Raw genomic sequence first — 15,582 nt, 5'->3', positions numbered from 1 at the left:
GTATTGTTGACTGTAGTAATAGTGTAGTGTACTGGGGTAATACTGTATTAGTGTATTGTTGACAGTAGTAATAGAGTAGAGTACTGGGGTAATACCGTATTAGTGTATTGTTGACTGTACTAATAGAGTAGAGTACTGGGGTAATACTGTATTAGTGTATTGTTGACTGTAGTAATAGTGTAGTGTACTGGGGTAATACCGTATTAGTGTATTGTTGACTGTACTAATAGAGTAGAGTACTGGGGTAATACTGTATTAGTGTATTGTTGACTGTAGTAATAGTGTAGTGTACTGGGGTAATACCGTATTAGTGTATTGTTGACTGTAGTAATAGTGTAGTGTACTGGGGTAATACCGTATTAGTGTATTGTTGACTGTAGTAATAGTGTAGTGTACTGGGGTAATACCGTATTAGTGTATTGTTGACTGTAGTAATAGTGTAGTGTACTGGGGTAATACTGTATTAGTGTATTGAGTGTATTGTTGACTGTAATACTAATAGAGTAGAGTACTGGGGTAATACTGTATTAGTGTATTGTTGACTGTAGTAATAGTGTAGTGTACTGGGGTAATACCGTATTAGTGTATTGTTGACTGTAGTAATAGTGTAGTGTACTGGGGTAATACCGTATTAGTGTATTGTTGACTGTAGTAATAGTGTAGTGTACTGGGGTAATACCGTATTAGTGTATTGTTGACTGTAGTAATAGTGTAGTGTACTGGGGTAATACCGTATTAGTGTATTGTTGACTGTAGTAATAGTGTAGTGTACTGGGGTAATACCGTATTAGTGTATTGTTGACTGTAGTAATAGAGTAGAGTACTGGGGTAATACTGTATTAGTGTATTGTTGACTGTAGTAATAGTGTAGTGTACTGGGGTAATACTGTATTAGTGTATTGTTGACAGTAGTAATAGAGTAGAGTACTGGGGTAATACCGTATTAGTGTATTGTTGACTGTACTAATAGACTGTAGTAATAGTGTACTGGGGTAATACCGTATTAATGTATTGTTGACTGTAGTAATAGTGTAGTGTACTGGGGTAATACCGTATTAGTGTATTGTTGACTGTAGTAATAGTGTAGTGTACTGGGGTAATACCGTATTAGTGTATTGTTGACTGTAGTAATAGTGTAGTGTACTGGGGTAATACTGTATTAGTGTATTGTTAACTGTAGCAATAGTAGTGTATTGTGCTGCAGTGGATGTCTGGGGTAATACCGTATTAGTGTATTGTTGACCAGTCTGTAACTGTAGTGGGCTGTTCACTGTAGTAATAGTGTAGTTCCCACCTGTTGACTGTAGTAATAGTGTAGTGTAGTTCTGCCTGTGGACTGACACCAGTCTGCAGTGGATGTCAGCCAGTCTGTAACTGTTGGGCTGTTCACTTCCCACCTGGCTAACTCAGTTCTGCCTGTGGACTCACCATCTGTACACACACACACATACAGGCACGCACGCGTGCACATAGACACATACATGCATGTACACACACAACCACTCACACATTACACACAGCCGTGCTTACGCCTGTACTGGTCTCATGTGCCTTTCGGTGTCTGAGGAGGAGAAGGGATGAGAATAAGAAGAGAGAGAACACGTCCCATTTCGATGGAAAGAACAAGCGCTGCTCCGTAGTGTACTGGAAAATGGATTCCTCTAGTTTGTATAGCTTTTTACCCTCTCTATATGCAGTTTTAAACCTGTATGCAAGATCACATAGGTCATGTAGTTACTGTGAAATAAGGGTCCGGGTTTACAGTACTACTTCTACAACCGTAAAGCTGTTCCATCAATGACAGATATTGACACCCTGTTCCCTTGGGTCTCTCGCGTGTGTGTGTGTGTGTGTGTGTGTGTGTGTGTGTGTGTGTGTGTGTGTGTGTGTGTGTGTGTGTGTGTGTGTGTGTGTGTGTGTGTGTGTGTGTGTGTGTGTGTGTGTGTGTGTGTGTGTGTGTGTGTGTGTGTGCGCACATTCAATGACTCCTCTCTGTGTTCTTGGTCTGTTTGCGATCGGTCTTTAAACCCATCAAGATCAATACTTCTCCACTCCCTGACCTCTGTCTCCGCTACAACGGCTCCCACTATCACTTGCTTGGCCTAAATACACAGGTACTCACGTAAAGAAGATACACACAGGCCCACACTCTCTACCTTGTTATCTACAGTATCTCCCCCCCCCTTTCTCTCTTTCCCAGCGACATGAGCCAGCCACACAGAGTCCATTACTGCCAGGTAATGGTTGAATGTCACAACCACAGGATGTCGTAAAGAACTGAGTGAAGAGAACTCTAATGGGTTTTGTTCAGGTTGAGCTGATTTCGCACAGCAATAGAGAGAGGATGCGTCTCAAATGGTACCCTATTCCCTATGTAGTGCACTACTTTTGACCAGGGCCTATAAGGCTCTAGTCGAAAGTAGTGCACTACAGTGGGAATAGGGTGCCAATTGGGGCCCATACCCTAGCTGGTCTACATCTATCTGTATCAGAGCATCAGGCTACTTTGAGGAATCTATTAGCTCTCTCTTTCTGCATTGCTGTTAGATCTGTTTGGTGAGTCAGTCATCAGGGTTCCAGTGTTTGAGGAGTTAATACGAGGTGTTTAAGTAAACAAGATGGTCATGATGAATCATTTGTACTGATTACATAAGAGTTTCTGTACAGGAGTGGGACACTGGTGTCTATCCCTGTTTTAACTCTCTGTAACTGCTATAAAACATCTCCAAAGTGCGGTTTTTGAATATGTGTGTGTGCCACTGCTAAAGAGAGTGAGTGTGTGTGTGTGTGTGTGTGTGTGTGTGTGTGTGTGTGTGTGTGTGTGTGTGTGTGTGTGTGTGTGTGTGTGTGTGTGTGTGTGTGTGTGTGTGTGTGTGTACTGCCCTGGCTGTGTCCATGCATGTTCATGTGTGTCTGTGTATTTATTTATCTGGTATCTCATCTGATCACACAGCAGTTTGACCTGAGAATGTGGGAAATGTCCGTCCTGTGCTCTGCTGCGGTCGGTTGTTTATGATGCTGCTCTGTTTACCGAGTACTAAGAGGGAGTATTATTGGAGGCCGACAGAGACATGAGAGGGGAGAGAGATGGAGCAAGCGGAAGCCTCCCACACAAAGGAGTTGCAAGGTCTCCCGTCCACTTACCCTCTCTCCTCTCGCTCACGCTCAAAATAAATCACTCAATATAGAGTCACTGTCAGCTCTCTTACGTTTGGCCACATCTAACCCTGAAGCCTGTGATGAAACACACAGACACACGTAGACAAAAATTACATAAATTCGGTTGTCACGCCCGATGGTGTAGTAGGTCAGGGCGTGACTAGGGGGGTGTTCTAGTATGTCTATTTCTATGTTGGTGCTAATATGGTTCCCAATTAGCGGCAGCTGTTTATCGTTGCCTCTGATTTGGGGATCTTATTTAGGTAGCCATTTCCCCACCTGTGTTTGGTAGGATATTGTTTGTGTTTAGTTGCCCGTGTGCACGTCATGACGTCGCGTTTCCTTGTGTCTTTTAATGTTTTGTTTGTTTCACGGAGATTAAAAATATGTGGAACTATACTCACGCTGCGCCTTGGTCCGCTCATTACGACGATCGTGACAACGGTTCTATTAACAGTATTGGCCTTTTCATACTTTTGGCATAGCCTATCCACCAATCAAGCTACATTTATAGACGACACGTTAAAATCCGGTTGTTGCAGGATTTATTTTGCTGTGACAATATTAGGTAACATTAAAATCCAACCTCTGTAGGAAGGAGCGTAGATATGGAAAGGATACCACTTTAGACAATAGAGATTTACCCTATGAAGCACAGTTTATTGTGGCTATGTACTTTCCCAGATTCCCTGGTTGAAATGGCTCTACTATGAAATATGAATGGTAAAAAACATCTCCTCTCAGTTGCAAAGGTGCGAAAAAAAAGTTCCAGAGGAATCAGTGGTCAGAAAGAAACTCTACAGTTTGTGTTTTTTTGCAGTAATTCAGGGATGGAAATACCAAATACCAATGTTGTGACGCTTTCCCTGAGCACTGTGTAATTTACCAAGGCTGTTAGGGGAGTGTGTGTGAATGTGTGTGTCTGTGTTTTTGTGTCTGTTATTGCCCAGGTCTGTGGAGAGTGATTATTGGTGCTTGCAGCTGATTCTAATGATGTTGCTTACAGTAATTCCAGCTTTGCTCTGTACAGTAAAGGAAAGGGGGATAGCCTAGTCAGTTGTACAGCTGAATGCATTCAACTGAAAAGTGTCTTCTGCATTGAACCCAACCCCTCTGAATCAGAGCGGTGTGGGGGAGGGGGGGCTGCCTTAATCGACATCCAGGAGCTTAGCCTATTGCTGTGGGCGTGCCTTTCCTAAACTAAACCGTTTCACCCTAACACTTAACACGTCTGCCGGTACGGGTACAGACCGGAAACAGAGAGTAGAGAGGAGAGGAACGGGACTGAAAAGAAAGAGAAGTAAAAGGAAAATAGCTAGGGCCTCCTAGGTGGCGCAGTGGTCTAGGGCACTGCAACGCAGCGCTAGCTGTGCCCCCAGAGACTCTGGGTTCGCGCCCGGCCGCGACTGGGAGGTCCGTGGGGCGACGCACAATTGGCCTAGCGTCGTCCGGGTTTGGGAGGGTTTTGCCGGTAGGGATATCCTACCAGCGACTCCTGTGGCGGGCCGGGCGCAGTGCATGCTGACCAGGTCGCTAGGTGCACGGTGTTTCCTCCGAAACATTGGTGCGGCTGGCTCCAGGGTTGGATGCGCGCTGTGTTAAGAAGCAGTGCGGCTTGGAGGACGCATGACTTTTGAGTTGTAGCGATGAGACAATATTTTTTTTAAGGAAAAGAGCTGTAGGGGGGCAGGAAGATTGGAGAGCAGCCTGATCACTAGAAATAAACTTCCATTTCGGACATTTGAAAACGTCGATATATGCCTTCCTCCACACTTACAAAAAAGATTAAAAGCGATTGTCCAGCACTGGGTGCAAACTTATGATGCTGGAGCTTGCTGTGCCACTACAGTTCACAATGTTCTAGCAAGACGTGAGAATACTTAACATTTTTGTACCTTTATTCAACTAGGCAAGTCAGTTAAGAACAAATTCTTATTTACAATGGCAGCCTACACCGGCCAAACCCAGATGACGCTGGGTCAATTGTGCACCGCCCAATGCGACTCCCAATCACGGCCGGTTGTGATACAGCCTGGATTCAAACCAGGGTGTCTGTAGTGATTCCTCAAGCACTGAGATGCAAGTGCCTTAGACCGCTGCACCACTCGGGAGCCCGAATCAATGGAGCAGAGAGATGATACCCACATACCACTGTGTTTGTGTGCATGTGCGTGTGTTCCTGGTAATAGCACATTGTTTTTAATGATTTGTTTTAAGTCTTCCCCAAACCATAGCCCTAACCTTAACCAATCGGAATGAATGCCTAAACACCTCAAACTCAACTCTGGACCTTTTTTTATTGTTCCCCTCTAATCAGGGACTGATTTAGACCCACCTGGGACACCAGGTGTGTGCAATTAATTATCAGGTAGAACAGAAAACCAGCAGGCTCTGGTCCTCGTAGGGTAAGAGTTGAATACCCCCGGCCTAAACTGTTACCCTTTGAGTTGTTTCTGTTTTAACCTGCTGTCGGGTGGTCTCAGGCACGCACAGAGAGGAACACACACACACACACACACACACACACACACACACACACACACACACACACACACACACACACACACACACACACACACACACACACACAGTGGTATGTGGGTCTTTGCTCCATTGATTATTGATCGGAAACTCAACATGGATTTATTGTAAGGTTTTGTCTAACGTCTGAAACAAGAAAAAACTCCATCTGTCCCTCTTGTCTTATTTGTGATATATAGAACAGAGTTCCACAACCCTCGGTTCTAGCATGAGATGTTGCTTCGTGGGCCCTCAGATTGCACAAGTGACGGATACAGGGGGTTTCGACATAAGACACCAGCTCTTCCATTCTTCCACTGAATGTCTCACCAACACTCATTGGGCGGTGCACAGCTTGCTGTGGAGTTGTCATGTTGTGTTATTGTGACTCCCTCTACTGTCCCTGTGTGATTGAGATGGTCACTGCTATCCAGGCTACTACTCTCAGCATCTCCCATCACTCCCTAGGTTATTTATACAATTATCACCTCTGTAGGAGTTAGAGCAGTCACACACACACACACACACACCACACACACACACCACACACACCACACACACACACACACACACACACACACACACACACACACACACACACACACACACACACACACAACACACACACACACACACACACACACACACACACACACACACACACACACACACACACACACACACACACACACACACACACACACACACAGCAACAGAGGCATGGTCACAAAGCGGGAGATGTTCCAGACAGCAATGATCAGTACTCTTAACAGTGTACTGTTATGATGTGTCAGTTTAGTCCAGTCTCCAGTGACTCCACCACTCTCTTACTCCCGGGGCTCCTGAGTGGCGCAGCCATCTAAGGCACTCTGCATGTCAGTGTATCACAACCGGGCCGTGATCATGAGCCTCATAGGGCGGTGCACAATTGGCCCAATGCAGTCTGGTTTAGGGAAGGGTTTGCACCGGTAAATACATTATTATGATTTATTTTTAAACTACTGTGATCACAACTAGCTGGAGTGTATTATCCCCTTAAGAACAATACAGTGCCACGTTGACTACAGTTGTTTTGTTGTCAACGTGGAAAGACACGGGAGGCCGTCTGTTGTTTGTGGCAATCATGCAGCGTAGGTTCTTTCATCGCATGAAATTTGGTACTATATGTACAATCACCCACGGGTATTGTTCTCCGAGACAACGAGAAACGCCAAAATGGTAGCACTTGTAACACAGCCCTGGTCTTACATTCAAACCCTCTCATTGTGCGTTCATTTTGTTTTGTCGACATCTTTCATCACACCAGCATTGATTCAAAATATTTGTTTCTGTTTCCTGTGAAATATGAACGAGCACATAGGATTCATCACCAAAACACAGCATAATGATATCTTCTCAATGTCGTTATTTTAACAACCAGTTCATCCAATAAGCCAAAAAAAATGACCCTTTGAATGTAGTATGTTACAGTACTGTAAATGAAAGTACATTACACTGTTTTCACATTAGGCAATACACAAGCACTGCCCATTATTGACTGAACATCACATTTACAAAATGTATATCCCATGTGTGATCATTGAAGACATTATATGTCGCAATGTTATCATATTTAGCAGGCGTTAGTTTGCAACAAGTCATCTTGAGCATTTGGCCATAGGTTCTCATCGAAATCACAGTAAATATCCTCATTGTTTATGCACCTGGGGAAAAACCTTTTGGCATGGCGAATCCAAGCCTGACATACTGTAGGTCTGAATTGATATCATTCCATTCCTCATTCATGGGGCGGCAGGTAGCCTAGTGGTTAGAGCGTTCTGCCCCTGAACAAGGCAGTTAACCCATTGTTCCCTGATAGGCCATCATTGTAACTAAGAATTTGTTCTTAACTGATTTGCCTAGTTAAATAAGGAGGGTGGTACACTCATGGGGATGGCAGGTAGTGGTCCTGCTCAGTTCATTCACTAACAACACCATCATTTTTTCGTTCGATTCCCAATGGCGTCACATACCAAAATGTGTGAACTGTTGTCAATTTGGGTAAAACTGTCTGCAACGTAAATGGTATATATTACAGTACTGCATTAGCCAATGCAATTTTAGTAAAGCATGCTATACTTTGGATACATGTTTACTGTATAGGAGATAAAACTATTTTCTTGTTTTGGACTTTCTGGATGATTTGCATAGTGGTATTGGGTTGATGTTGTATTACTACACTGTAGGAGTTAGAAACACCGAGCGTTTCGCTGCACCTACTGCAATCTGCTAGTCTGTGTATGTGACCAATAAACTGTGGTTTGATTTGTTACGTCCAGCACATCGCTGATCTTTTTAGTATTTACTTTGAAGTCAAATCCTAGTCATCATCATAGTAGTACATTTGAGTATGTATTATGCTTGTTTCTACTAAACATACGTTTTCATTATGTAGTTCTCAACATCTGTAGTAAGAATCTGCGCTCACAAATGCCCTGCCATAAGCAGAATGTTTCAGAGATCTCAATTTATGATGTGTGTATTTCATCAAATGCTCGCAGTCAAACAACCAATAATAATGCGGAACTTTGGTTCTTATCCTGTGTTTGGTCCAGACTGCGTTGTCAACTACATTGAACCGCACCACCGTACGAATTGAATCGGACCGAGACAACCCTTTTGGAGTGGACCACGGTGCGTTGTTTAGTGCGCTCCCGAGTGTGGATAGTTCTCACACCAGTCCAAACCAACAAAACTAAGATATGTTTTTTTTTTAAAGTTTAAAACACATCAATCCAATTTGGTGTGAAAGCCCCTTAAGTAATAGTCAAATGCATTTTAACAAAAGAGAAGAGTCATAAAAGTAACGTGAGCATTGTATGAACATGTATTTGAAACATGTATTTCTAGATGAAACACTAAGTCTGGCGAAAAGATGACTGTATAATTTTTCGTTTTGTACTTTTAGAAAAAAAAAAAGGTTGTTGATCTGTTTTGAGTTTTGTGATAAGAGTTGTGAAGATGTACCACAAACTTGCACCAAAGCGATTTTAAAAATTGTGTATGTGTGTGTGTGTGTGTGTGTGCGTGCGTGCGTGCGTGCGTGCGTGCGTGCGTAAAAAGTAAAAAATGTTTATGGTCGTCAACATGTCCTTAGCTATCGTAACCCGCATAGCATCGTCGAGGTAAATTAGAGCGAAATAGTTAGCTAACTAGTCTGAATCAAAAACCACTCGACTAGCTACAGTTAGCAAACCAAACAATTAACTTGGACTCTAAAATAAGCTTTTTCTTTGAACATCAATAATTTGATTTGAAATATATGGCTGTGGTCTTCCCTTTTGATTTCTGGATGTACACTATGCATTCCATTTGTATTTTTGTAACATTGGTAGTTCTATACTCTTATCATTTTAGACTATGCGTGCGTGCGTGCGTGCGTGCGTGCGTGTATGTGTGTGACTCAGAACACACAGCTGTATGGATTCGTATGGAGTTAAGAGTTGTCTTGGATAAGATTAGCTGCTTCCATGCTTAGAGACTAAACAATGTCAGCTGCTCTTCCATCATCTTAATACGAGATCTACAGTATCTAAATATTATTTTTTACTAGTGCTAGCACTAGTGTGGTAGCCTGGCTTTTGGTCTGAACGTTCTGTGCCTTTTCTTTATATGTCTTTCTGTGTGTTGAGCAGTAGTTTTGTATTGAGCTATAGCTGTCTTTGTTAGTTCCGGCTTTACACTGGCAAGATCCCACCTCCACGGACTCCAAAATGGATAACGTGTTGCAGACGCAAAGACATCCCATTGAAGAGCAGTGTCCTGCTGTGAAACTGTCTCCCCGACATGGCTTCCTGTCTGCTTTAATGTCAGATATCAGAGTGGATGCATCTGGCTGCCGAAACATAGAGGCCCCTGTCACAAACAGCTTGTTTAGTGTGTGTGTGTGTGTGACCCACAGAAGCTAGTCTGTTGCCACAGCAACCACTAGTCTTGTCTATTCTATCATGACCTTGCCAATACCCAGTTTTCAATGGGAGCTGGAGTGACACAGACGCACGCACACACACACACACTGTCCTGGGATATGTATGGGATGAATGTGGATTCCAAGGAATGGCAGGATGAATCACAAAGATTCAGACAGCCTTCCTCCTTAACCACTGGTTGTGTTTTCTCTGACACTCTTAGAGATTCAATTAGTTAAAGGAGGATATCATGTCCCCCCCTTCTCCCCTTACTCCCTTTCATACCCCCCCCCCCCCCCTCTCTCTCTCTTAAACTCATTGTTGGCCCTCTCTGTCTCTCCTCCTCTGCAATCCCCCCACACACACAGGTACAGTACGTGTCAGGGCAGAGGCAGAATCGGTGTGCGTCAGCATGCGGTGACGTCTGCCTAGCATAGTGATAGCGTCACCTTTGCACCACGTCAGCTTTCCTGAACAGGAGATGCGTCAAATGACTCTCTTTCACCATCTTTCTCTCCCCTACACTCCCTTGCTTCATGTCCCTTCTCCTTCCCCCCCTCTCTCTCCTCCATCCCCCACCCACCTCTCTCCATCTCTCTTTCTCTCCCCTGCACTCCCTTGCTTCTTGTCCCTTTTCCTTTCCTTCCACCCCCCCCCCCCTCTCTCCCTCTCTCTTTCTCTCCCCTACACTCCCTTGCTTCTTGTCCCTTCTCCTTCCCCCCCTCTCTCTCCACCCCCCACCTCCCTCTCTCCTTCTCTCTTCCTCAAGTCGTCGGGTACCGGTGTGGTGGTGGACATAGCGGTGATGGGGGAAGCCCATGGATTGATCTCAGACCTGCTGGCAGACCCCTCTCTGCCCCCCAACACCTGCAGTTCCCTGCGGGCTGTCAGTAACCTGCTCAGTACCCAGATCAGTTTGCAGCCGCTGCACCGGCCGCGAATCAACCCTCTGCAGGCACTCAGCGACACACACACCTGCTCCGACTCCGAGGACTGGCCAGAGAGAGAGAAATTGGCCATCCCAAAGGTAAAGGCTACTGTACTTTTATAGACATGTGTACGTATGTACGCATACACACATATATACACAGGTTTTGTGCGTGCATGAAAAATCTGTAAATTGTTTATTCTGCCGATTTTAATTAACTACATTTTCAATGAGAACGCCTTGAATGTTAATATTTTCGGTTAGTTAGCACTTCTCTCTCTCTCTCTCTCACACACACACACACACACACACTCACTCCTCTCAACCTCGTCCACACACATACATCCCCATTTCACCTCCCCATGCTGGACAGACCTTATAATGTAGTGAGCATTGACAGACATTCCCACAGAAAGCTTTTAATGTTTTACAAGGCCAGCACTTCAAAATGCATGCAGGCACTTAGTGCAGAGGTGAGACTAAATAAAGCGTGTGATGCTATGCAGGATACCTAGAGAAGCTTAAACAGCCTCATTGAACTCTTTATGGATTCCACTGATGTAGTTAGGGTTATGTAGGCTGTAGCGAGGGCCCAGTTTTTCCTTGTCAGGTGACATTTTCAGGTCAGGGAAAAACATTGGGCTCGTGGCATGGCTCATAGACACCCAAGCATTGCACTAGTCATTGTGGCTAGTCAACTATGAACATTGTTATAATGCACAGTGTATGCTGTGTATTAGAGGTGGACCGTTTAGAATTTTTCAACACCGATACCGGTTATTGGAGGACCAAAAAAAGCCTATACCGATTACTCGGTCGATATTTATGCATATATTTATAATACTGACAATTACAACAATACTGAATGAACAATGAACAAACACTTTTATTTTAACTTAATATAATACATAAATAAAATCAATTTAGTCTCAAATAAATAATGAAACATGTTCAATTTGGTTTAAATAATGCAAAAACACAGTGTTGGAGAAGAAATTAAAAGTGCAGTATGTGCCAAGTTAAATAAATGTTTAAGTTCCTTGCTCAGAACATGAGAACATATGAAAGCTGGTGGTTCCTTTTAACATGAGTCTTCAATATTCCCTGTTAAGAAGTTTTAGGTTGTAGTTATTACAGGAATTATGACAAGTCAAATATTTCACTCTATACCATTTGTATTTCATATACTTTTGACGATTGGATGTTCTTATAGGTACTTTAGTATTGCCACCCTAATCTCGGGAGTTAATAGGCTTGAAGTCATAAACATCACTGTGCTGGAAGCATTGCTAAGAGCTGTTGGCAAACGCAGTAAAGTACTGTTTGTATGAATGCTTAAGAGCCTGCTGCTACATACCACCGGTCAGTCAGACTGCTCTATCAAACATCATGTCATAAACTTAATAATAACATAATAAACACAGAAATACAAGCCTTTGGTCATTAATATGGTCAAATCCAGAAACTATCATTTCGAAAAAACAAAATGTTTATTCTTTCAGTGAAATACGGAACCGTATTTTATTAAACGGGTTGGCAACCCTAAGTCTAAATATTTCTGTTACATTGCACAACCTTCAATGTTATGTCAGAATTATGTAAAATCCTGGCAAATTAGGCGGTCCAAACTGTTGCATATATCGGGGCTCTGCTTGCATTGAACGCAAGAGAAGAGAATCTCCCTAGTTAATAATGCCTGCTAACATGAATGTATTTTAACTAAATATGCAGATTTAAAAAACAAAAAATACTTCTGTGTATTGATTCTAAGAAAGGAATTGATGTTTATGGTTAGGTACATTTGTGCAACGATGGTACTATTTTCGCAAATGCGCTTTTGTTAAATCATCACCCGTTTGGCGAAGTTGAAGTAGGCTGTGATTTGATGATAAATTAACAGGCATCGCATTGGTTATATGCAACACAGGACAAGCTAGTTAACCTGGTAATATCATCAACCATGTGTAGTTAACTAGTGATTATGTGAAGATTGATAGATTTTTTAATGAAATAAATTTAATGCTAGCTAGTAACTTAACTTGACTACTTGCAGCCACAATGGCCTTTTGATGCTGCACTCACGTAACAGGTGGTCAGCCTGCCACGCCGTTTCCTCGCCGATTGCAATGTAATCGGCCATAATCGGTGTCCAAAAAGGCTGATTATCGATTGTTGCGAAAACTTGAAATCGGCCCTAATTAATCACTCTACTGTGCCAGGTCTTTACATTTACATTTAAGTCATTTAGCAGACGCTCTTATCCAGAGCGACTTACAAATTGGTGCATTCACCTTATGACATCCAGTGGAACAGCCACTTTACAATAGTGCATCTAAATCTTTTAAGGGGGGGGGGGGGGGGGGGGTGAAAAGGATTACTTTATCCTATCCTAGGTATTCCTTAAAGAGGTGGGGTTTCAGGTGTCTCCGGAAGGTGGTGATTGACTCCGCTGTCCTGGCGTCGTGAGGGAGTGTGTTCCACCATTGGGGAGCCAGAGCAGCGAACAGTTTTGACTGGGCTGAGCGGGAACTGTACTTCCTCAGTGGTAGGGAGGCGAGCAGGCCAGAGGTGTCTTTTGACACCTCTTTTGACAGAGGTGTATTTGTCTTTACAGACAAATAGCTCGTTATATCACGTGCATCGGTCCCCAAACCCTTACCCTACTCCCTATAACTGCTACCTACACCTGTGTTTAGCAGTCTAGACCCCACTACCCCTTAACCCCTCTGTCTCATCTCACCATCTACTGTATCTGATACTGTAGCGCTCTACTCTCCTAGCTAGACTGTTGACCACATTTCTGGTCTCCACTCACTCTGTGAATTAAAGGTGACATTCTGTCTGTTTCTGAGTACAGACAAACACCACTGAGAGCATCTGGTTCCTGAGCTGCTGCTGTTTTATCTGGGATTCTCCACAGCTGTGTCAACACAGTCTATCTGAATAAAACAGTGTCCGTCCAACATAAGTGTCCCCCCCCCTCTCTTACTCTCTCTGATGGTTTAAAGTAATCAAAACACAATTTAGAGAAGGTCGTAGTGAGGAGGTGAGGCCCTTACATCTGCTACCCAGTCCACACTGCCCCTTTACTTCCTTCCTTCTACCCTCGGATCAGAAAACTGGTTTGTTTTAGGGGATGTCTGGTTGTGCAGTTCCATCTCTGTTTCTTGTATAAAAGCCATCTCGACGTCAAACACTTTCTGAAATTCCAGAGGAGAGATGTGCTACTCCGGAATATTGGAGGGGGGGGGGGTTTAACTCAGTCTAAGGGCCTGAGACAGAGAGAGACTTGCTAAATGCAGTCCAGAGGAAAAGCTGCTTTGCTCACACTGTGTACCTCTGATGATAATGGTGTTAGATTAGAGAAGTTATTTAAGCTTGAATTCTCCCCAAAACCTTTTCCTCTGACAAATGCAGCCAAACCAATGTTTTGTATTAGACTGTAGTGAAAAACTGCATCCCAGGTGTATATCACAATGAAATAATATGGAAAATTTCGCCTGAAATTGATAAATTGTATTAAATATCCTCAACAAAAATATAAACGCAACATATAAAGTGTTGGTTGCACTTTGTGCTGGGGACAATAATAGGCCACTCTAAAATGTGCAGTTTTGTCTCACAATACAATGCCACAGATGTCTCAAGTTTTGAGGGAGTATGCAATTGGCATGCTGATTACAGGAATGTCCACTAGAGCTGTTGCCAGAGAGTGTAATGTTAATTTCTCTACCATAAGCCGCTTCCAACATTGTTTTAGAGAATTTGGCAGTACCTCCAACTGACCTCACAACCATGCCAGCCCAGGACCTCTAATTCCGGATTCACCTGCGGGATCATCTGAGACCAGCCACTCGTGCAGCTGATGAAACTCAGGAGTAGTTCTGTCTGTAATAATGCCCTTTTGTGGGGAAAAATCATTCTGATTGGCTGGGCCTGGCTCCCTAGTGGGTGGACCTGGCTTCCAAGGGGATGGGCCTATGCCCTCCCAGGCCCACCCATGGCTGTGCCTCTGCCCACTTATGTGACATCCATAGATTATGGCCTAATGAATTGATTTCAATTGACTGATTTCCGAATATGAACTGTACCTCAGTAAAATAGTTGAAACTGTTGTACTGTGCGTTTATATTTTTGTTCAATATAGTTTAATTTACTAGAACCTTATGCATAGCAAAGTAGTATTGACATGCTTTTAGACCCAGATAGATGTCAGAATAGATTCAATGAGGTAATGTTTAGTGCCCATTAGACACAAACCAGGGCTGATATGAGGAAGTGGGCCTGACCCTGATAGGACGAGACTTGACCCCTCCCCCTTGGCTGTGACACAGACTGTCTTTGTGAGTAACTGGAAGAGACATGGCTCACCTCGATAGCATCAGACATCTGGACCTCTGCAACCCTTTGAATCCTGCTCCAAGCCTCTGAGTCTGTGAGCCAATCACACTGTGTCCATCTCACCATCAGGTCATATAAATGTCATACGGACGACAATGACTGTACTCATGTTATAACCAATGGAAATACTAATTCATGGTCCTGAGACAGAGGCTTTAGAAAGAGTAGGGTGACAAGACTGTCCCGGGAGGCACAGGGTGTGTGTGTTTCAGATGGATTAATATGCTGGGAGGCACACACACACACACACACACACACACACACACACACACACACACATACATACATACAGTTGAAGTCGGAAGTTTACATACCCGTAGGTTGGAGTCATTAAAACACGTTGTTCAACCACTCCACAAATTTCTTGTTAACAAACTATAGTTTTGGCAAGTCAGTTAGGACATCTACTTTGTGCACGACACAAATTATTTTTTCCAACAATTGTTGACAGACAGATTATATCACTTATAATTCACTGTATCACAATTCTAGTGACCATTGTTATGTTTGGAGGAAAAGGGGGAGGCTTGCAAGCCAAAGAACACCATCCCTGCTGTGAAGAACTGATTTAAAACTGAGTTTAAATGTATTTGGCTAAGGTGTATGTAAACTTACGACTTCAACTGT

The 15,582-nt window shown here is 43.4% G+C and overlaps 1 protein-coding gene across 2 annotated transcripts in view; it reads left to right on the top strand.

The window, feature by feature from the left end:
- The window catches only part of LOC118392357 (cGMP-inhibited 3',5'-cyclic phosphodiesterase 3A-like), an 80,762-nt gene that overhangs the window by 47,167 nt on the left and 18,013 nt on the right, over positions 1-15,582 (top strand). For both annotated transcript variants that reach the window (XM_035784274.2, XM_035784273.2), the window contains one exon: positions 10,396-10,653. In XM_035784274.2, coding sequence (XP_035640167.1) covers positions 10,396-10,653 — 258 coding nt within the window. The remainder of the gene's footprint in view (positions 1-10,395; positions 10,654-15,582) is intronic.

This window comes from Oncorhynchus keta, chromosome 13 (genome assembly GCF_023373465.1).
Source record: "Oncorhynchus keta strain PuntledgeMale-10-30-2019 chromosome 13, Oket_V2, whole genome shotgun sequence".
In the NCBI taxonomy this organism is placed as follows: Eukaryota; Metazoa; Chordata; class Actinopteri; order Salmoniformes; family Salmonidae; genus Oncorhynchus; species Oncorhynchus keta.
The sequence above is the reverse complement of the archived record's forward strand: the minus strand, read 5'-3'. Positions and strand labels throughout refer to the sequence as shown.